Source organism: Panthera onca, chromosome D2 (genome assembly GCF_046562875.1).
Source record: "Panthera onca isolate mPanOnc1 chromosome D2, mPanOnc1 haplotype 2, whole genome shotgun sequence".
NCBI lineage: Eukaryota > Metazoa > Chordata > Mammalia > Carnivora > Felidae > Panthera > Panthera onca.
The window spans coordinates 30,914,865-30,939,228 of record NC_138349.1 but is presented as its reverse complement, the minus strand read 5'-3'; the positions used below and the strand labels follow the sequence as shown (position 1 = coordinate 30,939,228).

Sequence of the window (24,364 nt, the reverse complement as noted above, 5' to 3'; positions counted from 1 at the left end):
CGGGGTGGTCAGAAGGAGGCTGGGTGGTGTGACAGGCAGGCAGACAGGGGAGGCGCCTGGGTTCTGGAGCCACAGGGATGAGAGCACTAGACCCCCTGCTGCTTAGGGGCCCTGGCGAGTGACACTTTATTAGCCAGAGAAGGAAAGTGGTGTCTCTGTTAACGAGCAATTGATCTTCCGCAATTAATCTGGAAGTTGTGAATAAGCTTTTTGCAAGGCACCTAATTAGTAAATCTAGTGCCTTCGGGGGGTGATTACATCCAGTCAGGGTTGATGCTTTGTTAATAATTATATTTAAAAACATGCTTAGTCACAGCTCTTGCCTTTTATTAATAGTTAGGGCCCCCCTGGGGTAGGGGATGGGGGCGATGGGGGCCTTGGGGAGCCAAGCAGGTGATCGGGCCCATTTCCTGAATCCAAAGCCCCCTGCCCCACCTGCCTCCTCTCCCCACCTGGTCCTGAGCCCCATTAGCATGTTTTAGGCCAGGAACAGGGCTGCCTCAGGTCACATGGGTCCTGAGGTTCCCCAACAGCAGTTCTCAAACTTTAGTGTGATAGGAATCACCTGATGGATGCCCAGTGTTAAAAATAGAGATTCCTGGACCTTACCTCTGGAGATTCTGATTCAGGAAACCTGGGTGGGCCCTGGGATTCTGTACTTTAAATAAGCACTCAGGTGATTCTGATGACAGTGGTCCCCGGACCCCTCTTAGAGAAGTATTGCCTCTGAACATCCAACCTTTCCTCCCCAGATGCAGATCCTTAACAGATTTCTTCCATTCTGTCACTCCCTTTAACTTGTCTACCATGAATTGTCTCATCTAGCATTTCCCAAGGCACGTTTTGCAGAGCACTAGTCCCAAGAGGAAAATCTTTGAAAGAAGTGTCCTGTGGTCAAATCTATTTGGAATACTCCATCTACCTTTCAGAAAATAAAAACACTCCTGGTCATGTTAAAGGCTCTGAGAAGTCCTGCAGCCAGTAAACCTGCCTGTCTTTGCTTACCCACAGGTGCTCCCAAACAAATCTGACTCTGTAACTCCTTTTTGTGGGTGTGTGGATTTCTCTCCCATAGAGCTTGGCTTCTGGACACGCTTTGGGCCATGTCCCTGACCATTTCCCCCACAACAGCAGGACACCAGCTTCCTGCCCAGGATCTGCCCTCCATCGCACAGCTTCTCTCTCAATCCTTCCTTCCCTCCTCTGTTTCTTCATCAGGGGACCTTCCCCCGCCTCAGCCCTGGGAACCACCCACTGAGTCCTACACTTTCCTCCCCAACTCCCAGCCGGCAAGAGCGCGAGGCCCCAGGCTAGGCTGGAGTGTCTACCGGAAGAGGCGGTTGGCTGAGGAGCTGCGGTGGGCGAAGTTGTTGAAGAAGATCTCCAGCTCCTGGTCATTGTCAAAATCGGCGGCGATGACTGTGCGGACAGGGGATGGCATGGAGAACTTGGGCGAGGCGATATCCTGGGAGGAGAGAAGGCCACAGAGGTCAGCGGACAGATGAGTGGGACAGGGCAGGTGAGCAGCAGGCTGACTCCCCACACTGCATATGCGTGTGGATGCAATCCAGGAGAAAAGACAGCTGCCCTAACACCTCCTGTCTCACCTCCCCCAGAAGGGACCTGTGGTGGCTGCACTCAGGGCCACACAGAACTCGGGCTGCTTATAGCAGGACAAGGAGGTAAGAGGAACAGTCCTGATTCACACCAGTGAAGCACTTGGCTGTTCCCCAGGCAGGGTCACACGTAGCCCTCCCATCAGGCACTTGAGGAAGGGCAGACATTAGTATTCCCATTTTACAGGTGAGATGATGGAGTCCTGGGGCAGGAGGGAAATCACCCATGGTCATAGCTAATGATGGGGTGGGAGCCAGGGCTTCTGACTCCAGATGCTATGCCCTTCCTCCTCTGCAGGAGAGTCAGAAGCTAGGGGGTTGGGGGGACCTTGGAAGGTGCTGTGCATTTGAATCCAGGCTTCTCTGCTGAGTAGCTGTGTGATCTCAGGAAAGTTATTAACCTCTCAGGTCTCACTTTCTTCATTAGGAACATGGGGCTAGGAATAGCAGCTCAGGCTGTGAGGACTGCATATAAAATGCTTGGCACAGTGGGCATGAAATAGATCCCTGGTGATCTGTACTGGCCTCGCTCACGCTATCAGTCTCACAGAATGCGGCAGAGGTGGCTTTTAGCTGTGGTTTTGCTGTTATCTTATGTTTTTTCTTGGAAGTCTTTCAATATTTTTGAGACATTTGCTTTGGGGTTTGCAGTATCAGATATACCTGTCCAGGGCTCATGGGGAGACCCTAAGCCCAGGAGAGCCCAGCTTGGGCCTCGAAGTGCTGACAGGGCCTGGTGGACCTAGCAAAAGGGTCCTGGGTACGGGACTTCCTTTGAAATAGAAGAAGATGCGTTTCTTTTGTTTGTGAGAAGAATATCTATTGTAGATGGTTTTGTCCCTTAAAGATTCGAGCAGCCTGTCGAAATCTCAGGTACCGCATGGAAAGGGCTGGGAAGGGACATTCGGTGTTTCTGGGGGTGCCCCTCTGCCCCTTGGCCTGGCCCTGCTCCTTGGCCTCTTATGCAGGCCCCCCCCTTCCATCTGCTGCGGGAACAAGCCAGCCTGGGACAGCTGGCGAGCTGCCTGTCCTGGGGAGGCCAGGAGGGAGGCTGTCCCCATCAGCGCAGTAATGAGGCTGATTAAGAGCCTGGCCAGTTGGCCAGGATAGGCTGAACAGGGCCTTAAGAGCTGGAGAAAAAAGAGACCTCAGGATCTCTAATTCCTTATTAGTCTATTGATCCTATAAAAATGGAAACCTACATAGCCCCCTTGGGGTCGCCCCATTGGACGCCTGGGCTTCTGAGATAATGTATGTAAAGCGCTTAGCACAGTTCCTGGCACATGGAAGGCACCTGATAAATGGGGCATCTATTATCATTATTATTGCTCCCATGAGCTCTGGAGCAGGGCCACCAGAAGGCTTAGCAGCGTTCCTCAAACCCAGCACACTGGTGTTTGGGCCTGGATCATTCTGTGCTGGGGGGGCTGTCCTGTGCATTATAGGACATTTAGCAGCCTCCCTGTCCTCTACCCATTAGATCCCAGTAGCACCCGTCTCATTTGTGACAACCAGGAATGTCCCCAGACACTGTCAAATGGCCTGGGGAGAAAACCACCCCTGGCAGAGAAGCTGGGTTAGAAGAAAAAACTGAATACAGATGAAAATCATCCAGGATCAACTGCCCAAGTTCAGGGTATGCCTCCTTCCTTCCCAGAGAGCCTGGGTCTCAAGGGAGAGAGCAGCTGGGTCTGAGCATTGCAAGGTGGCTGCCTATGGGGGAGGGAGCTTGTGGTGGCCAGCTAGACATAAGGCTCCTGGACACTCCCCTGGGACAATCAAGCATCAGGCAAATGCTAGAACTGTCTCACTCTTGCAGAGGATTTTGGCAAGACCTAGATACCTCCAGAACAATCTGGACTCCCTCAGACCCGTTTCAACCATCCTATGGAAGCTCCCTGAGAAAGCTCCAAACTCAAGCTCATCAGGTGGGTGGCACTGTCACCAAACAGCCCCTTTGGAGAATTCTTGGCACCACAATCTATTGACAGCTCAGGGAGGGGGCACAGAGAGGGATTTGAGGTCATCTTGCCCACCCTCTGCCAACTGTCCTTGGTGGGGGGGGGGGCAGCTGTTGGGAGGTCTGTAGCCTCAGCCTCCCCTGTCCCTCTATTCCCCACTGCATGCTTAACCTGAACTTAAACTTGAAAAGATCAGGTTTTCCAGGAGCCACCTGGAAAAACGCTGCTGATCCAGGAATGAAGTCCACCTTCCAGAGCCTTCATTGACCTGTTCTTGCCCACCTTGGGAAGCTGCTGCCCCTCCTCTGCCTGTGGCCCCCTCTGCTCCAGGCACTAGAAGACCAGACTGGAGTCCATCATCTTCCCCCAGATGCTACGTTCATTGTGGCTCTCCTGCCTCGAGGTTCTGCAGAGCCACAAGCCTCTTCTCAGCCTGGGGGGAGGCGGAGGCAGGGCTGTATCCCCAGGATATGCCAGGGCCACTCACAGTGCTGGCCGGCGGAGGGCAGGGAGGAAGGGAGAGGTCCCCTCTTACCCGAAACCGGACCTTCCCGTGGGCGCTCATCTGCAGGTAGAGCCGGTGGGGGCCATTCCAGTTACCGTAAACGATGTCCACTTTTCCATCACGGTTGAAGTCGGCCAGGGCAACACCTCGCCCGTGCTGGTGCGGGTCGTCCACACCTGGGGAGGAAAGACAGGAACCCTCAAGGCAGCGCCCCCTGCAGGCTCCACAAACACCTTGCTGGAGCTTCTTGGAAAGAGACAGGGAGGGCGACCCTTGCGCTGATCCTGCCCTTCGAGCAGATGGGGAGCCACGCTGGCCAGCCCAGAATTTCTCCACAGGGGCAGGTGGCGGGCCAGCCATGTGGTTGCAAAGAGAACCAGGCTTGTCTTCAGCTGCATCTGCCCAGCAAGCACACAATTTTCACTCAGTTTTGGGGTAGCATGGGGACGGGAAGGAGACATGGAAATTCCGGAGGACTAAAGTTCTCCAGAACCAGGCGCCCGGCACTGCCACTGGGGTATATAGTAAGTTGGTCATCACTCTTTTGTTCAAATCTCTCAGTGGCTCCCCAGTACTGCTGGGCCAAGTTCAGATTCCTGCCTGGGGAGCACAAGGCCCCTGCCCACCTTATCTGGCCTTTATCTGATACCCCTGTCCCCCTTACTCATAAGCTCTGCCTTCCTGGGTTCCTGTCGTTCCTCAAATGAGCCCTGCTCTTTCTGGCTAATGGCCTTTGCTCAAGCTTGTCTCTGCTCCAGGAATGTCTCCCCCTGGCTCTTGGTTACCTGGCTCCTTGTTTTTCTTCTGCTCTCAGCTACAATGTCACCTCCTCAGGAAGCCTCCCCTGACCACTCCCATGAAAACAGCTCCTCCCAACTACTTGGTTATCTTCCCTGACAGCCTCTCATTTTTCCCCTCAACCGTGCACATCACAGGTGCAATTATGTCCCTTTGCGGCTTATTTGCTTAGTGTCAGGTTTCCCCACTAGACCTTACACTCCATGAGGTCAGGGACTGTCTTCTTATTCACCTGTGTTCGCATGGCATCCATCTCAGGGCCTGTGGTGATCCGGTAGTTTTCAGTAAATACTTACTGAATGAACGAAGAGACATAAATAATTTGACAGAAGGCAACTGGGGACATTGGTGACAGCAGAGGAAATACCACACCATAACAGAGAAACCCACAGTGTGCCTCATGAGCTCTGGGAAGAGAAGCTTGTGTGTTCAGCGTGACCTGCTTATGCTGTCCCCGCATCAGCCAGTGCCCACTGAGCTGATCCCGGGGGAGGACATGGGGTGGCTTTGCCCAGAGGGATGGCCTGACCTCCTGGCTGCGCAAAGCAGATACGTGCCCTCAGGCCACGCGTGGAGCTGAGAGGCTGTAGATGCTGGTTCTAAATGCTGACGCCCATGCCAACTCTTTCAGAGGACAAAGTGCCGGTGGCCATCAGGCCCTCACAGATGGTGGGTGACAGGACAATGTAATGGAGGGGGGATCACGGGATCCAGGGCACAGGGAGCTCTCGCCAGCTGCAACCACAGAGCTCCTGGGGATGGGAGCCAGGAGAAGGTAGGGCTGGGGCCCCTTGAGAACCTTGGAGGCTGAGCATCCCCTTGGGGGAGGGAAGGATCTGGACGATGGGTGGGAGGAGGGGGGGTGGGGCGTGGAGAAGAGGCAGTGAGGCCCAGGCTTGAGGAGGAGGCTTTGCAAAGGAGCAGGGGCAGCCTCCCACCTCTAGGATTAATACCCCATTAATTCTCTACAAAACTCCCCAGTCCTAATGTCGGTGGCCTTCTGTGTTGGCCCATTTCTCTCCTATCTACGAGGCACCTTGACAAGGAGCTGGTTCCCTTTCACGGGAATAATCGGTGCCAGGCTGCATTTCACAGCAGCATCTGTTTGGGTGATGAATGCCCTCTTGACATGTCTTGTTAAACCCCTGCAATCATTCTGACTTTCAATTACGGGCCTAGCACCTTTCCTCTCTCCTCCCGCCAGATACCTTCTCCCGCTCCAACTTGTTCGCTCACCTCTGCTCCCATCTCTTTAACACCTTATCAAATCCTCTAGGCTTTCTCCACTACCACCTCCCTTCATTTTATGATTTTTCAGCAATGAGAAAATTTGCTGCCAGAGTATACAGCACCGGGGTTTGTGTGCTTGCCGGGTGGGAGGACAGGCCAGGGCCGCTGCCTCCAGCTCTGGCTTTGCCGGGAAGGAGAAGAGGGAAAGGCAGGAGGGGAGTTGACTGGCTACAAGCGGAGGGGTGGTGTTCAACATGGGAACTCCCGAGCAGAGAGCTGGGGGATTAGGTACTTGTAAGTCACAGAGAACGGATTGGTGCTCGCTCAGGGATTTGATGCTAGCTGTCAGCACTAGCTGGAGCTTGTAGGACCTTTGATCTATGTGTCTAGATTCCCGCTCACCCCTTCTTCTGGAGGCTACAGCTCATCCCCATGCTGCCCAGAAAGAGGTGAAATCAATCCTTTCATTGGCAACGTGTGGAGGAAGCGGGTGGGGGGAAGTGGTTGAAGGGCAGGCTGATTATATCCACAAACTTTTATGAAGTGTCCATTCTGCCATTCAGCAAAATTTACTGGGTGACCACTGTGTGCCAAGTGCGGTGTCAAGAATGAACAGCACAGTGCCTAGTCCTCGTAGACATAGATTATTTTAGCAAAACAGAAGCCTGACCAAGAAGTGTATGCAGGACGGTGTGAATGCAGAGGAGGGAGTGTGAATCTTGCCAGGTAGTACAGACAGAGGCAGGAAAGGCTTCATAGATAACATCTGAGCTGCGTGTTGAAGGATAAATAGAAGTTCTGCAGACAGAGAAAGGGAGAAGGCACTTCAGACAGAGAGGATGGCAGGTGCAAAGGCCCTGAGGCAGATGAGGGATGAACAAAGAGGGAGGAAGGGGAGGAGAGCTGGGAACCCGAAGTACTATTTTATGTGGATTTTAGCCTCCCTCTTATTAGAGCTATTTGTTTATCCATCTTTTCCCCTCTCTAGAATGCCTATGCCTGTGAGTGTATGTGTGTGTGGTGGGAGGATGTGGTGTTCAGATCAGCACCCCCAACTCTTACCCCCAGCCTGGCACTTAGCAGAGGCTCAATAAATGGCTACTTGATTGAATTCAATGGTTAAGGTGAATGTGGGGAGGGGACCAGGAAAGAGGCAGCTTGGAGGAGAAATTAAGGCTGAGAACTCAAGCAGGACTCAGAGGAACACGGGCCAATTCTAGTCGCTGGAAAATGGATACTGCTCATGAGTTACAGGCTCCCCCTTTCCCCAGCGGTGAACATTCCCCGTGGCCTGAGCCTGGGGGATGTGGAACTGAAGATAACAAGCAAGGTTTCCCTGTATGGTGCAGATGACTACTTGTCCCACTCTCCCTGAGGCCTGTGGGCCACGCTGGAGGGGGCAGGGCAGCCCGGAGGCGGGCCTGGGGCATCGAGGGACGCAGGGCAGCGGTCGCACTCACCAGCACTGGCAGCAGCATCCACGAAGGTGCCGTCGCCCTGGTTGTGGAAGAGGAAGTTGGGCCCATTCTCGTTGTCACAGAAGATGTCTGAGGCGCTGCTGCTGAGGATGGGCCCCACGCTGACACCCCGGCCCCCTAGGAGAGGACATCGATCCACAGTGAGTGGCAGAGGCAAGGCCTCAGGCCCGCGAGGAGGCCTTCGAGAAGCTGCTATGGCGAGATGCCTCAGAAGAGCTTTGGGGGTGGGGGGAAATTCCAACCTTCTGGATGCTTCTCTGAGCCCAGATCTGGGCTCGCAGTCCTGTAAACTTGTGTGGAGCATGACCACCCTGATGATGAGGCAAGTGAGGGGCAAGACAGAGTCACTCCGCGCAAAGCAACGATTCCGTGACCTATGGAACGTAGAAGCCACCATATCCTTCCCTTCCCTTCAGAGGCCGAATTCCAATACTCCCTTAGCCCAGGTCTACCCACCACATTTTGGTCAAGTCACAGATTTTCTGGACAACCCCCACCCCCACCCCCAGTCATACGTAAGCCAGTCAAGACACCGGGTGTGCTCCTCTTCTAAGAACATCTAGGAAGAGGTTCTAGCTAAAGCTACAGGATGTTTTCTTAACTTTGTGTGATGGAGCAAACAACTGGGAACAGGCTGAATGTCCATCAACAGCGACGGGTTGAATGGATTATGGTGCATCCATACGACAGACCATTCTGCGGCCACTAAAAAGACTGTGTAGATCCATATGTATTGACTTGGAGGAGTGCCCGTGACATACTGTTAAATGAAAAAGGAATTCACCAAGTAATGGTATTGTGTAATCTTAGTTTAATTAAAAAAAAAAAAAAAGAAAATACATGATATTTCTGAACATGTTTACACAAGCTCGTTCTTGAGTTGGGGGAGAAGTGGGAAAGGCCACACCCTGAGTTGTTAACCCAGACTGCTAGATGGGGTGGGATTTGGGGAGGGAAGGAGGGACGGTAGTTGGCCTTTTTTGGGAATGTCTTTGTGTTATCTGGCTTGTTGCAACAGAATTGCTTCTGTAGTTTGAAAGGAAAAAAAATCCAATAACTACATACTTTTTTTTTTTTTTTAAAGAAAGAAATCAAGCCAGCTTTACATTAGGGTTTGATGTCTCCAAGATCAAATTTGAGCTATCTGTGTCAACAAGTCCAATCTTAAGACATCTTGAACAAACAGCCCCAACTACTGGGCTTCGAATCAAGAGTTGGAAGCCAAACCCCCAAATATTGGGCAGAAAAACAGCCTGACCAGGACTGGGACATGGATTCTAATCCCAGCAAGGCCTTTCACAAGGAGTGTGAGCTTGGGCAATTTATATTACCCTTTAAGCCTCAGTTTTCTCATCTGTGCAATGGGGGTTGTGTGACCTGCTTTTTCTATTTTAGGATTTTTAAGAGGATACGTGAGGTGAGATCCTCACAGAGTCTCTTTGTGAATCCTACTCCCTTGCTACTCAGAGTCAGGTCCATGAATCTGCTGCAAGGGAGCCACCTTGTTAGAAATGCAGAGTCTCAGGTCCTTCCCCAGCCAGAACTCGCCTTCTGGAAGGATCCCTGGGTGGTCATGTGCACAGTAAAATTTGAAATGCATTGCTCTAATGGGCTATTCAGTACAATAAGAATAGTTTTCAGAGCACTCAGAAGGACTTATTATTGTTATTTGTTAAATAAATGAGAGCTCAGGCCGACCTGAGTGATGCCTAAGCCCTGCCTGCCTGCCTGCCTGGATGGGGAAGAGGTTTCCATAAAGTGACTGCTAATTTGGGATGGAGGTTCTCTCGGTCCCCAGACTCCTTCTGTCCTCTGAGAGATGCTCCTGGAGGAAATCATGGGGCCTTTCTCACCCGTGCAATACAGTCTGCCCACCAGTACAAGTGTTGGGGGCCAGGAGGAGAAGATGGGGCAAATCGCAGTGCCATTCTTCTTGCTCTCATGGTTAAGCTCCAAATTAACACATTCTGGGCCCTGGGCCTCCCATATTCCTCCCAGGTAATCTAATTAGCTCTCAAGGAGAGCCCAAGCCTCATGAAAATGGAGTCACTGAATCCACAGTGCTCTCGGGGAGCATCATCCAAGATGTGAAATGCGTTCTTCATTAGGAGAGCCACAGTGTGGGGTGGGGAGGCTTTCAGACGCCTTTCCTAAAGCCAGCAGAGAGCGGTGCTGGCCTGCAACCTGAGCACCACTTCTGCCCATTCAGAGGAGCCGCGAAGTGGCTGCTGGCAGCCGTCCCTGCCCTGGTCCTGCCAGATTCCAGCCCAGGAACAGGCTTCAGTGAGAAACCCTCGGCCTTGCCTGGGCCCCCGGAAATTCCAGGTGGGGCTCTGGGACTTGCCACCATGCAACTCCATCCTTCCTCCCCACTCTGGTGTTCTCCAATTTCCTCTCTGCCTCTGGCTCTCAAGCTGTGACACATTCTCTTCATTTTCTACAAAGCAGGTTATTTCCCTCTTGGACAAATTTCTAAATCTTTCTAATTAACTAATTGGGTTGGGTTGAAAGCTTGTACCATTTGTAACCTGTAATTATTAGAAAATTGCCATGGTAACCACACTACTAATTAGTGACAATTTATTGCCATGGCAACTGGACCATAACAGAGATGTTACCCACAACTCCTTCTTGGCAAGTTCGCCGCACAGTTGGGGAGCAGGTGAGTCGACAGTCGGGGAGACAGCCTCTTGGGAACAGGCCCCCATGGCCTCAGGATGGAGAGTCCAACTGGGGTCTGAGACGGGGGCTATCAAGTACTGGCACCTCTTGCTGTGCAGGGGAAACCCTCCTCCCAGGTGGACTACGTAAGTCCTCTTCAAACCAACAAAATCCATCCATCCTAAGGGTAGCCGGATACTTCCACTCCCTGTGTGGCCAGTGACAGAGGTTCCTGATTCAATATCTTCTACCCGTTCTCCCTCCCCCCAGCTCTTCCCCTCCTAAGGTTTAGCACACACCTTTTGTGGCTGCATGAGGGGCACTCAGGAACATCTTTATTTTAGCCTTGGAGGATGATGTCCCAATTGTGAGTTAAATTCTACTTTACATCAATGTATGCTTTTATATTTGAGGCAGGCACATCCTCTTGGGGACAAGCAGTTTCCCCACTTGGGGCTGGAGAGGCAGCCCTGGTGGTGGGAAAGAAGATTAGGGATCAGGAGGTTTGAGTGTGACCTTGGGCGCCTCCCCCAGCCTTTCTGGGCGTCTATTTTCTCACCTATAACGTGAGACTGACAATAACAACAGTTCCGTCTCAGGGCTGTCATAAATATTAAGTGAGCTAGTTTTCGGAAGGTACCTTGGAAAATGTCAGGTGCCACAGAGTCATTAGCTGGGACAATTTCCCACCTGCTAGGTTAATAAAATCTCCTTATTTCCCCAGGACTTTCAAGCGTCTAAGGCTTCCTTGTTCCGTTGTTGGGTGTAGACGCTGCTCCCTGCCCAACCCTTCCTGTGGCCTCTCTGCCCATCAAGCTGGGTGGGGGAGGTGGAATTACAGGGGAAATGCCTCCCCACTGCCCTTCTTCCTCTTGCCACATCCTTGCGTGCCCCCTCTGATTATCTGCCTATTGGTCCTGCTCCCCACGGGGCAGCCTCATTTATCCTCAAGAACTGCACCCCTAAAGTTCTGAACCCCTGAGCTTTGGCAAGGCAGACTCAAGTCCAATTTGGGTACAGGCAATCCGTTTCTCAGACTGCATCGAAGCCATACTGGGGTGGCCCGCTGAAAGGCCGTATTGTATCTGGGAGCCAGGGGTGGTGGGGTAAGGACGGAAAAGAGAGGCTGTGGAGAACAAAAGCGTGGGTGCTGCTGAACCACCCCAAACTGTGGGCCAGAGGACCCAGGCATGAGGAGATGGGCATTGCCTTGCTAAGGAAAAGCCTCTAGGTCCTTGCCCGGCCTTTGCACCTGCTTTGGCTACAGGAACTTGAGCTGTGTGCTCTTCAGGCCCTGGTCTCCCTCCCTGTAAACTGGGTGGGGGAATGAGATATCCAAGGCTCCTTCCCATTCTCCCAGTGCATCCTCTAGACTGAAACTCAGGACGAGCATGGCTGGGAGTGGATTCCTGGGCCCATCTGGAGTCCACACCACTGCGGCTTTGTGAGGCCCCTTGGTCAAGGAATTTGGACCCATGGGATTAATCTACTGAGACCTCAACAGAAATAAAATTCTTACGATTCTTGTGGATGCCAAGGCCTGCAGGCTTCCGAGAACATCCAAGCAATTATATAAGAGTAGCAAAGATGCTGGAAAACATAAGGGTGAGGAATGATGTGTGTGTGTGTATGTGTGTGTGTTTGAGAAGGGGGTGTGAGGACAGTGCAGGATGGTAACAGGGTCTTTCATCCTAAATTTCCTGAAAATTCAAACACAGAATAATACTGTGTTGGTGCTACCCATAAACCCTCTGTGAGACGTACAGATGCTGGGTGGGGCTCTGAGTGTGTGGAGGGCAGGGTATTAGATATGGACTTGTATCTAATAGCAGCCCCTCTGCCTCCCTGCTCTCCCGTCATGTGTACGAGACATTCTGTAGCTTCATCTCACCTGACCACTTGCCGGGTGAGGAAACCTGGGCTCCAGGAGGTGTAATCGCAGCCAGCGGGCAGTGGATCACAGTTCATATCCACACCTGCATGACCCTGGAGCCTGTACTCCCCCACAGCGTGCTCTAAGATGTTTCTACAGAAGTCCCCTCCAGGCAGAAGAGGGATCCCTGCTCCCGGTAAGGCCCAGAGTGGTCAGCCACAGGCTTGACCTTTAAAACCTTATTTTAGCAGAAGAAAAGATTGTATTTGTATCATATGACATATTTGTGTTTGTTCTGAAAGAAAATGATGCCCCCTCTTGTCACTCACCCAGTACAGTGACACCCCATGTGCTCTGGGGCAGGTCTGGGGCTGCCCTCCTGGAGGGTCCTGGGCCCTGCTGGAGGAGCCCGTCACTCCAGTGCTGCCCGTCAGATCTGGCTGTGCTCCCACTGCAAGGCAGTGCACCCCTGGCAAACTGGGGTGCTCCGTGGCCCCCACTCTGCTGCCCACGGTCACCTCTCTGGAGTCGGCTGCTGGGGAGCCGCCAGAAGGCCTCAGCTGGGCTTTAGGCATCTCCTTCTCCAATAATGACTTCCTATAAATCAGATCTGCCCTCCTCTTTGTTCTACACCACTCCCAGCCAACAGCAAAAATCCCCACCCCACATCATAAATCCACCTTCATTTTCTTTCCAAATTTCTTGTAAGGATTCTTTAATCACTGCCTTGCAGCCCAGGCAGATGCTCCCTCAGAGGGTGAGGCCGAAATGCAGAGCTCCTGGGGAGGGAATAGAGACTGGCGGGGGCGGGGGGGTGGGCAGAGTTAAGAGGGAAGACAAGTGGATTCCAATAGAGATGGGCATGAAGAGGCCCATGGCTGTACCCGGCGCTGAAGGGCAGACTGGGGGTCGGGGGACAAATGGACAATGCTTCCAGGGCAGGGGCTGGGCGGGCTTGCTCTGTGCTGTCCCCTGTGCCTTGCAGGACGCTCCCTGCATCCAGGAGGTGCCCAGCAGAAGGCCCTGGCATCCCTGTGGGCACCTCAGAGGATAGGGTCTACGCTCCGAGGGGCCTACCTGTGGGCCAGGCCCTGTGCTGGCCATGTCCTATGTTTGCCAACCTTCATTCTCACACCCCCACTGTAGGTGAGAAAGCTGAGGTCCACAGACATTAGTAAGCTGCCGATCGCTGCCTGGATAGGACTGGTACCTAGCACTGTGACGCCAGAGCCTGTCCTCTTAGCAGCGCTGTGAGACAGTGGTTCACGCTGCTAGTTCAAGGTGCTCAGAGAGGCTGGGGATGTGCCCAAGGTCACTCAGGGCTGCAGAGGCCAGTGTAGACCTCTTGGTCCTCACCTTCCCCCTCCTCGGGTTCCATGCCAGGCCCTCTGCCACATGGACAACTAATTCTCAGGATTCCCTGTACCTTCCAGGCTCCAAGGGGCCGCCGGCATCTGGGAAAGTTGGGGCTTGGCATTCTCCTTGAACTAGGGACTATGGGCGAGTGGGCTTCCCTCCATTCAACTCGGCACCAACCCCAATGTCGGCCCGCAGCCTGCGAGTCCCCCGAGAGTGGGCACGGTGGCCGCTAGATGGCACTGTGACCTAGCAGAGTGGCAGCCACCAGTGGAATTGCTCAGGTCTGGAGAGTAGGCTTCCCATCCCCCCACCCGAGAGAGCCGGACAGCGTGGTGCGGGCAGCGCCATTGGCCGGCCTCCCCCTGCTGCCCGCATAGCCTTGGCCAAGCAGCTGCTTCAGCCACAAAACCTGGGGGTCATAATCAAACCCGTGAGGGCCATTCCCTGGGGTTGTGTCCTGGGGGATGCCAGGCCTTCCTCCTTCACCAGCCCCTCCCGTTTTGCAGGCTGGAGCCGGATGCTCAAGCTGGAGGTCACCAGAAAGGTCAGCTGGTTGTGGTAGTTTAAGCTGTGGGGTCGGGGCTCTAAATGCTAGTTTCTCTACAAACCTTCTGTGTGACCTTGGGCAAGTCCCTTCTCCTCTTTGGACCTCGATTTGTTCTTTTGTAAAACAAGAGTTTCTCCAAGGTCTGTCCGGCAGATGGGTATTGTGTGGCTTGGCTCTGGGGACGTGTGGCTCCCCGACTGCACATCTGGCCATGGCTTACTTCCCTCCTGGCCTGCTCATCACACTGCCTGCCTCCCTCCCCCTTCCCAGGCCCCAGGGCACCAGCCTGGAGCTGAGCACTGGCCATGTGCCAGAGCCTCAGCAATCAGGCCGGCCTCCAGTGGTGGCCCTCACATTTGGGGTCTGTCCCTGGGGCTCAGGGCGGTGCTCTGGGCTAGCTTTCCAGCCAGATGTCCATGCGTCATTATCGGAGTGACAAAGGGGGCTGCAGGGTAGAACTGAGGGGCTTGGCGGGCAAGGAAAGGGTGGGCTGGGGAAGGCGGGCAGACACAATAGTAACTTGGTGGGCCAAATAGGTTCTTGTCAGCCAAATGGCTTTTGGAAGTCTGCAATGCTGCTCTAACGTGTCCTCTGGGCACGCCAGCTGCCCCGGCCTGCCTGCCTGCTCCACAGAAGCTGCTGTCCCTTCCTTGAGCTGCCTGGCCCTTCCAGCATAGCCCGGCGCAGTTGGCTACTGCTCCCATCCCCATGCATACTCCTCAGCTGTCTCCTCTTGGTCCCCTCCTGCCCCCTCCTTGGTTCCTGCCGGCCCCTGTGCCAGCCCAGCCAGCGTGAACAATGTCCCCTTCGTGCTCAAACCCAGCCGCAACCTCCCGAATTCTTTTATTCTGTGTATAACCCTCTCTCCCAGACCTTGCCTCCCTTCCATCTCATCATTTTCAAGTGCTTCATCTCCCCAGCCCACTCTCCTTCTCCTGCAGATCAAGGCACTTAATTGCCAAGCCAGCCCAGTGCACAGAGCTGGGAACTATTCAGAAAAATTGACTGTACAAATCTAGGCTGAAGCTCCTGCATGTTTATTCCTTTTCCCAGGAAAGCATGGTTTATTACTGACACTCAGCCAGAAAGACTGCACGTTCACGTGTGGGGCTCTCGAGCACTTTGATGGGGCTTGAGCTGTGCACACTATTTTACTGTCTAGCCATTTGTTCCCACAAACTTTGTCAGACAGGTCAACATCAATCTCCCTGTTTCACCGAGGTGGAAAGTTGGCTAGAGAAAGGCATCATAAACTCAGGAGGGGCTGTGACAACCCTTTCCAAGTAGGGCTTTGAGAGTATGCTACCACCCGGCTGTCCAGAGGCAGGGGGATGGCCCAAATGACCCTTCAAGTATTCTTCCAGCCCCAGGATTTGGATTCAGGCAGGCCTATACTTTGGAAGTCTGCAGTGCAAGTTGGGATGGATACATCGGGAAGGTCAACCAGTGAAGGATTTCTATGTCCAAATTACAGGTTCGGGGTGAGTGAGGCCCAAGTTCACGTGCGAAGTTGTTGTGCACAGCTCCGGCTTCCTGATTTTTGGCACCCAAAACAGGAACTGGATTGCTCTGCCATCAGCAGTCTATTGGCAGATTATCAGAGTTTAGTCAGCAGCCGTGCTAGAATTAGAAAAACAGCCTTCCCTAGAAAGATCTCCCTGTCAGAGACTGACAATAGGTCCCCCATCCAGAGAGATTTGGGGGGAGCATGGCTTCAAAAAAAGGGCCTGGAGAGGTTTTGGAACAAGAAAACAATTCTTTGAGCTCAGTTATCCGAGACAGGACCCAGCTGAAGCTTAGGGATTTAGCACTCAATTCCTGGCCGCTTATGTATAAGTAAATAATTTCATCTGCTGTTTGGCAATAAAGAATTCTTTAAATCTCGGCCTTTGTGATTTGTCAGTTTTCTCCTACAGAACCTGTTCACCCATCATTTGGGTTACAGCAGAGAACGGGGCAAGAGGTTCCAGGGAGAGGATGATGTTGTGCTCACCTTACGTCCTGTGTCCCCCACGCCCCCAAAGCCCACCCTTGACAGGTATCTCACCAACCCTTGGAAAGGCAGTGTTGGAGAAGCTTCATGTGGGTGGGGGGATGGAATCAAGCCTTCATCCTGCCCTCCCCAGGGACGCAAGCACACCCTCTCCTGTGGGCTCTGATAAACTAGACTCAGCCTTGCAGCGCCCAGCCCCCAGCCCCGGCCCCCCCACCCCTCCAACTCACAGCACGCCGCACGTCACCCTGCCTACCTGTGTATTTGCTGACCCCAGCCTCAGCAGCCACATCTCTGAGCGCCAGAATGCCCTGGGAGAGGTCACTGGCCTCAGGGTCCATTTCAATGAGGGCGTCAGGGCCCACGTTACCGTAGGCGTAATTGGCGATATAGATAGAGTAGCGTCCGGAGCCCTGAGGAGGAAGGGAAGGAGGGTGGGTGAGCAGACCGGTCTGGGCTCATCTTGGTCTCTTTCCCAGAAAGCGGTTCTCCCCCTCCTTTTGTAGGACCATAGCTCTTTCACGGGTCAGGTGATCCTCCCTGGTCCAGAGTGCATGGCCTTGCAAGCTGCGTACGGGCCCAACTCCAGAGGTGCTTTTCCCAGAGGCTACAGAGTGCACGACACCTGCCCGCCCCCCCCCCCCCCCCGCCCCTGCCGCGTCCTAATACAAAGCAGCCCTGCTTCTCCTTCTATCCTGTTCCAGAAGAACACATCCCTCCCTCTCCCCCACAACCACCTTTTTATAGACAATTTTCTAATGTGCCTCTCTCCAGCTGAGCTCTCTCCAGCTGCCAGCCAGGGTAGCTGCTCAATAAATATTTGCTGATTGATTGATCTACCAATTCCCATTATTCTCAGTCTCTCTCTCTCTCCCATTCAAGCTCACTCCAGCCAAGATGACAAGCAAATTCCGGAGTTTGCTCCCTCCCCACTGCCCACCCTGTATCTCCTTGTTCCTCTATTTCGGTAGCATAGGTGGCTCAGATATGCAGGGGTCCTCCTTCCCTCTTCCATCCCCCTGGTTTTCCCATATTACCAGAAATAAATAGTATATTGCTTCTGTCTTTCTAACACTGTCTCAAATATTTTTTTCCTTTGCATCCAGGAGAAGCCTGGGTACCAGCTCCTTGCAGCTGTAGTCGTTCTCCACTCTAGTCCGAAACCCTGCGGATGAAAGACTCTTTTCTGTCTGTTAGTATAACGGTGTCATTTCTTCAATGGATGCCTCCTTTCCCCCAAGAGATCTGCACGATTTCTAAATTCTAATGGTTTTCTAGCTTTCCTCTCATCATTTCCCTCCAATTAATCAGATAGTAGATATATCTTGAACTCCAACTACATGCAACACGCTCTTGCTATAAATGTACCTAAGACAAAGTCTTCATTCTTCGGTTGCCTATAGTCTCATTTAAAGGCAAGCCATAAACATGGGGCACCTGGGTGGCTCAGTCGGTTAAGCATCCAACTCTCGGTTTCAGCTCAGGTCATATCCCACGGTTCGTGAGATTGAGCCCTGCACCAGGCTCTGCAGGGCTTGATTAATAAATAAGTAAACTTAAAATTTTTTTTAATGTTTATTTATTTTTGAGAGAGAGAGAGAGAGAGCGTGCACAAGAGGGGGAGGGGCAGAGAGAGAGGGAGACACAGAATCTGAAGCAGGCTCCAACCTGTCAGCACAGAGCCTGAAGCGGGGCTTGAACTCATGAACCGTGAGATCATGATCTGAGCCAAAATGGGATGCTCAACCGACTGAGCCACCCAGGTGCCCCAAGAAATAAATATAAACTTTAAAGGCAAGCCATAAACACAAAACAACCCAGGAGAAACAGCTGAGTTCCAGTCCAACTGTGCTCTGTCACCCCCTTCTCGGCCTTCAGCCCTCCTGGCTTGATTCTATTTCTTACCCAATGACTCCAGAAGCCACCCCCCATCCCACCGAACCAATCACTGATGGCATGTTTTCTTTGGGGAAGCTGATTAAGAGTTACTTGGGTCTGTCTGACTGGTGGGTGAGGACAACCAAGGAGCTCACAGTCTCCTGAGGGGATGCAGACATGTCAGTGATAACACAATTACGCATATGATCAAGAGAATATGTATGTTAACTACACTGGAATTCAAATGAAAAAATTAAAAAAATAAATATGTTAACTCTACTGGAATTAAAAATATTTTAGAGAAGAAAGAGAATATGTACAGCATTTCCTGGTGTACAGAAGAGGGCCCCCAGAGGAAGGGCACTGAACCATGCAGAGTTCAGAAAAGGTTTTCTAAGAGGAGTCTCAGCCAGGTGAAGTGTAGAGGAAAGAGCCTTCCAGGCAGAGGTGATAGAGAATGATGTATGTAGGCGAACCACAAGTAGTTGGTTCAGTGTTGCTGGAATATGAAAGGCAAGGTAGGGTGTGTCAGGGGCCGAAGCTGGAGAAGGTGGAAAAGATGTTCTCTAAAGATATTTATGCCCCTTCTTTTTTGGTTCTCTGAGCCCCCATCCTGCCACCTGGGACTCTGTGCTTCACGAATCTCGCTCCTCCGTGGTCCCTGGCCTGGCAGCATCGGTGTCATCTGGGAGCAGGTTGGAAATAAAGACTCTCGGTGACCCCTCCCCTCCGCCAGGCCTGCTGAATCAGAAGCTGCATTTTCACAAGCCCCCACGTGATCCCTGTGCAAAACTGAAGTCTGAGATGCACCGCTTTGCAACACAGCTTCGTGACTGGGGGAGGACCCTGAAAGGCTCTTGCCCATCCCAGAAGCGGGGTACATGTGTGTGAAATGACAGGATGAAGGCTGAACGAATGGGCCCGAAGGGGAGAGTGCGCCCTCCCCGTGCCCATGCCTGACCCTCCCGGCTGTTAGCAGTCCTGTCAACAAATGGGCAATTTAAGCCCAAATGAACTGAAAGGCACTCTGCTAGAAATTAGGATGTTGATAAACTTCCGTTATAGCCAGTTCCTTTCTTCAATGTATTGGGCTGATAAAACTTGACAAACACAGATGTGTTATGGCTATAGAAGGCTGCAGAGACTCACATGTGACCTTGACTACAATCGCTCTGGGACAGTGAGGTGATTCTCAGAGATGAGCCTGGAAAGAGACTCCCAGCAGGGCAGTGGGCTCACCCTCAGCCTACATCAGAATTGCCTGCAGGGTTTGTTAAAACACAGACGCTGGCTCTCATCCCTTGAGTTTCTGATTCGGGAGCTCCGGAGTGGGCCCTGAGTTTGCATTTCTAACAAGTTCCCAGGTGAAGGTGATGCTGTTGGCCCAGGAACCACTCCCAGAGAGCCATGGTCTAGGGGTGTTAGCTTGGTCCTCATCCAGGCTCTGCCCCTAGTTGCTTTTTGCCCTCGGGCAGGTTCCTCGCCCCCTGTGGCTACGTCTCCTCATGTGTTAAAGGGGAATCATATTCTCCCTGCTTCCTGGCAGGGTTATTGAGAAGATGAAATGAGACAACACATGTGAAAGGTCTCCGAGAGATAAAAATGCTATATAAACATGAGGCATAATCATTATCGATCAGGGAACGCTTCTTGTAAGAGACCGGCTTTCAGCTGGATCCAGAAAGGTGGGTGAATGATGAGGCAGCTGCAGACAAAGGGCAGGCAAGTGTGCCAGGATTGGGGGCGAGAGGGAGTGAGGGCTGCTGGGGAGAGGGCAGGAAGGGCACGGGGTAGGGTTGAGACATTTACCTGCGAGATGGCTCTCAAACTGCAGCCTGCACCAGAGTCACCCGCAGGGTTAGTTCAAACCCAGATTTCTGCTCCCCTCCACCCACCGTGGGTTCAGACTCAGCCGGTCTGGAGGGTGGAGTGGGGGTCAGGCCTCAGAATCTGCATTTCTAACAATGCTGGTGCTGCTGGTCTGGAGACCACACTTTGGGAACAGGTAGATTAAAAGGCTCCCAGTGGGGGCTGCGGGGCTGAGGAAGGAGTAGGATGAACACTGTAACAGAACCTGTGGTTAGAAATGTGTGTCTGCTGTGGGTTCACCCAGAAGCAGGGGAGCCATGGCGTCTGATTCATTCTCAGGCAGGCAGGGCTCCATTCCCGGCTTTGCTTGCCATTTACTATGTGACCAAGGTCAAGTTGCTTAATTGCCTGAAGCCTTAGTTTCCATATCTGTAAAATGGGGATAATGATAGCATGTACCTCATAAGCTTATTGTGAAGATTGAGGAAGATGCATATAAACCACTGAGCACAGGGCTTGGCATGTTGGTACTTTATTAAGGTTAGCTGTCATTATTACGATTGCTTTTGGGTTTCCAAAAACCAGGTTTCGTACCTACTTCTCAATTTCCAGAGTGGCCATGACCTCACCTTACTGCTCCCCTCCACAGTTCTCAGGCCCCAGGGATTGCTGAGGCAGCAGTGGTGGCTAGACACAGAAAGCAGCCCCCTTCCTGGTGGCAGACTGACTGTAGGGGTTCTTTCTAGTTCCCTGAGGCTGGGGTTGAGCAAGCCGCTAAGTGCCTGCCTACAGTGCTGTGTGCCAAAGCATGTTTTTTTTTTTTCTTTTTCTTTTTTCATTTCACGTGGTGCCTCTGTCCTGTGGTTAAAGGCGTGGGCGTGCAGATGACCTTGTTAGGACAAGAGTGCATCTCTTTGTGATTAACCTTCAGGCCCTGTCACCAGATCGGAGATGGTTTCCACCTTGGCCACGTGTGGGAAGCCTTGGTTCAGAAGGAGCAAGACAGGAAGCAGGAGCCTGGGAAGAGGCTCCCAGCAGCGGCAGGGCCTGGTACCCCCCAGACCCTTCTCACTCTTGGTGGGGGCCGCTCCCAGAGCTGCCGCCTCCTCATTCCCTCCCACCAGGCAGGAGTCCAGGTGGCAAAGATTCAGGTCAGGGCTAAATGTGGCTTCACAGCCCAGCTTGGCTTCTGTTCCCAGTGCCAGCTTGTTAAGAAATAAATATTTATACCTGGCACCTGCCTTCTCCCAAGGCCTGGAGGCCCCTGCTGTGAAGATTCACACTGAATCCCCAATCCCCTTGTGCCATCTCAATCCTGAAATGAGCGAGGCCCCTCGCCCCTGCCCCCAGAATGGAGCTAGGCAGCAGCTGGGTCCCTGATTTACTGATGACTGTCTAGGAAGCCAAGGAGGGGGCAGGAGGGGAGCAGGTGACAGGAGGGATAAATCACCTCCACGGCAAGCCTCCTGCTCTGGCTGGGGCTGCTGGGCCACCCCATAGGACAGGTGGCTGCATCTGCCCCTGCCCTCCCCCTCAGCCTTTCCTCCCCACCTGCTTTGGGATGGCCCCTGCGGTACGGTGGACTAGCAGGCACGAACGCGGCGACAGAGCTCTTGATTAACTAGAGTACTTGGACGTTTGGGCCACCCTCCACTCACCCACCCATGAACCTCTTTGTCATGCCTTCATTTGTTCCACAAATATTTTCGGGGAGAGCTCTGTGGCTCAATGCCTGGCACAAAGTAAGCACTTAATAAATACTGGTTGAAAAAATGAATGAGCACGAGGTTTAGAGCTAGAGAAGTCTGATTCACATCCTAGTCACACTGCCAATCTATTTTGGGTCCTCAGGCAAGCCACTGCCCCTAGCTGGGCCTTGGCTCCCTCCTCTGCCCGACGGACACGATGATGACAGCTCCTGACCCGTTTCCTCATTGGCTGCCGGGAGGGCCTCCAGGGAGAAAGGATATGAAAGTAGACTGCAACTCACCCTGCAAGTCTTGTTGATATGTAGTATCTACTATGTGCAAGGCACGGTGGGAGCTGCTGGTGAAGCTTTGGGCTCTGCCCCGGACAGCCTCACTCTGTCGGGGGACGTCTGCCTGTTGGCTCCCCTCCAGGCTCTCCCATCACTGCGTGCCCCCCTCTTTCTCCCCAGGCCCCCCACGCACCCCTGAACTCACCGTCCTGTCCACGCAGGCCACGGAGCGCCCGGCAAAGAGGCTGGCCACACCACGGGCCACATTGACCTCGTCACTGAGGATGTCTTCCCACCGGTTGTTGCGGAACTTGAACAACTTGTCCGTGTACGTGGCCACCCCTGGAGAGAAGAGGAAGGGAGCGCCGGTGGATGGCGGGCCAGCGTGCAGGTATGTTTCGGGGCACCTGCCACAGGTGGTCGGGGCCACAGGTGGATGGGTCACCTGCGGCAAGGTGAGTGCACCCCGCAGCACTCACTCAAGCAGGCGAGGCTCCGTCTGGGGGGCACTCAGGTATATTCAGTTGAGAGAAGAGACTCTGAGGCTTATGAAAAGAGCCAGCCCAGGCCTCAGGAACTACAGAAGAAATGTTACCACTGCTGTGTGTCCGAGATGACTCTCAACAGCTGGGTTTCACATTCTGCACCATGTTCCTGCAACATCCAGGAGATCTGAGATTGCTGATATCTCAGCATCCAAACTCAACCCAGAATCTCTCTTTCCCCGGGAGCTGCCTCCTACATTCTTTGCTGGATCGCAGGACCTGATCTGGGTCTGAGAAGAAATGATCCTGGTTGGTGGGTGGAGCTCTAAGTCCGGATCTAGGAAGGGGCTGGAAGTGGGGTTCTGACAGATCTGTTTCCCACCCCCAGGGGAACTGGACGGCAGCAGCGTCAGCACCCAGGTGGTGTGCAGGGTTTGGGCAGCCCTGGGAGGCCCTAGGGAGCAGTGGTCTCTATCCCTTTGAGAAGTGGATGGAGGCTGAGGACCCTCAGCTTAGGGAGTTGCACACACATGCACCACATGATATACCACATGTAACTGCAGGGGGTCTGTGGCCTCCTGAGGCACATTCATGGCTAAGCAGCCTGGTTTTGGTGAAGCAGAACTTCTGATGGCCGGAGGCTCAAGCTTTTCTAAGACCACTTGATCAAAGCTCTCTGCTCTGCTGTCACCCCTAGTTTATTTCTTGCTCCTGTGAGACCCAGAGCAGTCATATTTTAGGAGGGATCATGTTCTGCTCGCAAGGACTGGCATAGGAACACACGCAAGGAGCAGCTGCAGAAGTCAGGAAGGTGAGCCTGGGGAAGAGTGGACCTGGGGACAGGCCCCTGCACTTGACTTTCTGGCTGGCCCAAGGGAGAGGCCATGGGCTTAGGCGGAAGGAAGCAGCATGCTGCAGCGGTTAAGACGTCTGGGTTTAGAGTACACAAGCCCCAGTCCTGGTCTCTGTTCTACCCAGATTCTACTACTGGGGGCTGGATGTTGACTTTAGGCAAGTTGCTTAGCATCTCTGAGCTCCAGTTTCCCTGGAAATGGGACAGCAGTAATAACTGTGTCAAGTTTACCGTGTGGAATACGTGAGATGATGTACCCCAAAGGCTTATAGCACAGTGCCCCCTCAAGGCGGTAGCTATGAGACCAAGTGGTCTAGACCCAAGTGGTCATTGCCATGTTACAGATGGGCCACTCTTGAAGGTTCTTCAGGGACATTAGCTCTGCACTGCAGGGCTCTGGCGAGAGTCAGTACATGAAACGAGTGACTGAAGAGGACTGTGGGAGTGTGAGCATGTGAGGTGAGGGTGGATATAAAGGATCTCTCAGGTGCTCTGCCCAGGAGACAACAAAAGGCTTTACTCTCTGAGTGGCCTCCCATGGGAACCTCCTCAGACCACAGGGACCCACGGGGGCTGGTGCGTGGCCTGTGGGGTCTGGAGTTGGCCTCAAATGCTCGCCAGACACCAGGGAGCTGGCACTGGAGCCTGACTCTCCTAGAGGGGCAGAGGCCCATCTGGGGGAGGGAAAGGCCCTTTCTGAGGGGAGCAGAAAGCAGATCCAGGAGGCCTGCAGGTGTCTGTTCTGTGGAGGCTTGGCTGAGGAGCCACATCTGGGGTCTGCACAGAGCCATGGCGGCTGGGAGGGAAGCCCATGGGGGCATCTGAGGAGTTGGTTCTGGATGGGAGCACAGGTGCTGACTCCGATGGCCTGAGCCTGTGCCCACGCCAATTTCCGCTCAGGCCTTGCTGGTTCCTTATCCTCTCCAGCCTTGGTTTCCTCACCTGGGGGTCAAGGGAGTTGACTCCTTCCTGTGCCTCCTCCCCCACATTGTGGCGGTGGGAGTTACGATGAAAGGCACTGAAAGGGCGCCTGGGTGGCTCAGTCAGGTAAGTGTCCAACTTCGGCTCATGGTCATGAGGTCATGATCTCATGGTTCGTGGGTCTGAGCCCCAGGTCGGGCTCTCTGCTGTCAGCACAGAGCTTGGAGCCTGCTTCAGATCCTCTGTCCCCCTCTCTCTCTGCCCCTCCCCCGCTCTCACTCTCTTTGTCTCTCTCTCTAACATAAATCCACATCAAAAAAAAAAGGCACTGAAGCCCCAGGACCATGGTCAGCATTGCTCACAGCAGCCCCACAGCACCTCATCACAATCCCTGGGGGCCAGATGTATTTAGAAATTTA

The 24,364-nt window shown here is 53.2% G+C and overlaps 1 protein-coding gene across 5 annotated transcripts in view; it reads right to left on the bottom strand.

Moving 5' to 3' along the window:
• The window catches only part of CRTAC1 (cartilage acidic protein 1), a 159,628-nt gene that overhangs the window by 37,940 nt on the left and 97,324 nt on the right, over nucleotides 1-24,364 (bottom strand). For all 5 annotated transcript variants that reach the window (XM_078434688.1, XM_078434689.2, XM_078434690.2 and 2 more), the window contains exons 4-8: nucleotides 21,892-22,028; nucleotides 16,278-16,434; nucleotides 7,571-7,705; nucleotides 4,113-4,258; nucleotides 1,329-1,465 (exon numbers count right to left, since the gene is read on the bottom strand). In XM_078434688.1, coding sequence (XP_078290814.1) covers nucleotides 1,329-1,465; nucleotides 4,113-4,258; nucleotides 7,571-7,705; nucleotides 16,278-16,434; nucleotides 21,892-22,028 — 712 coding nt within the window. The remainder of the gene's footprint in view (nucleotides 1-1,328; nucleotides 1,466-4,112; nucleotides 4,259-7,570; nucleotides 7,706-16,277; nucleotides 16,435-21,891; nucleotides 22,029-24,364) is intronic.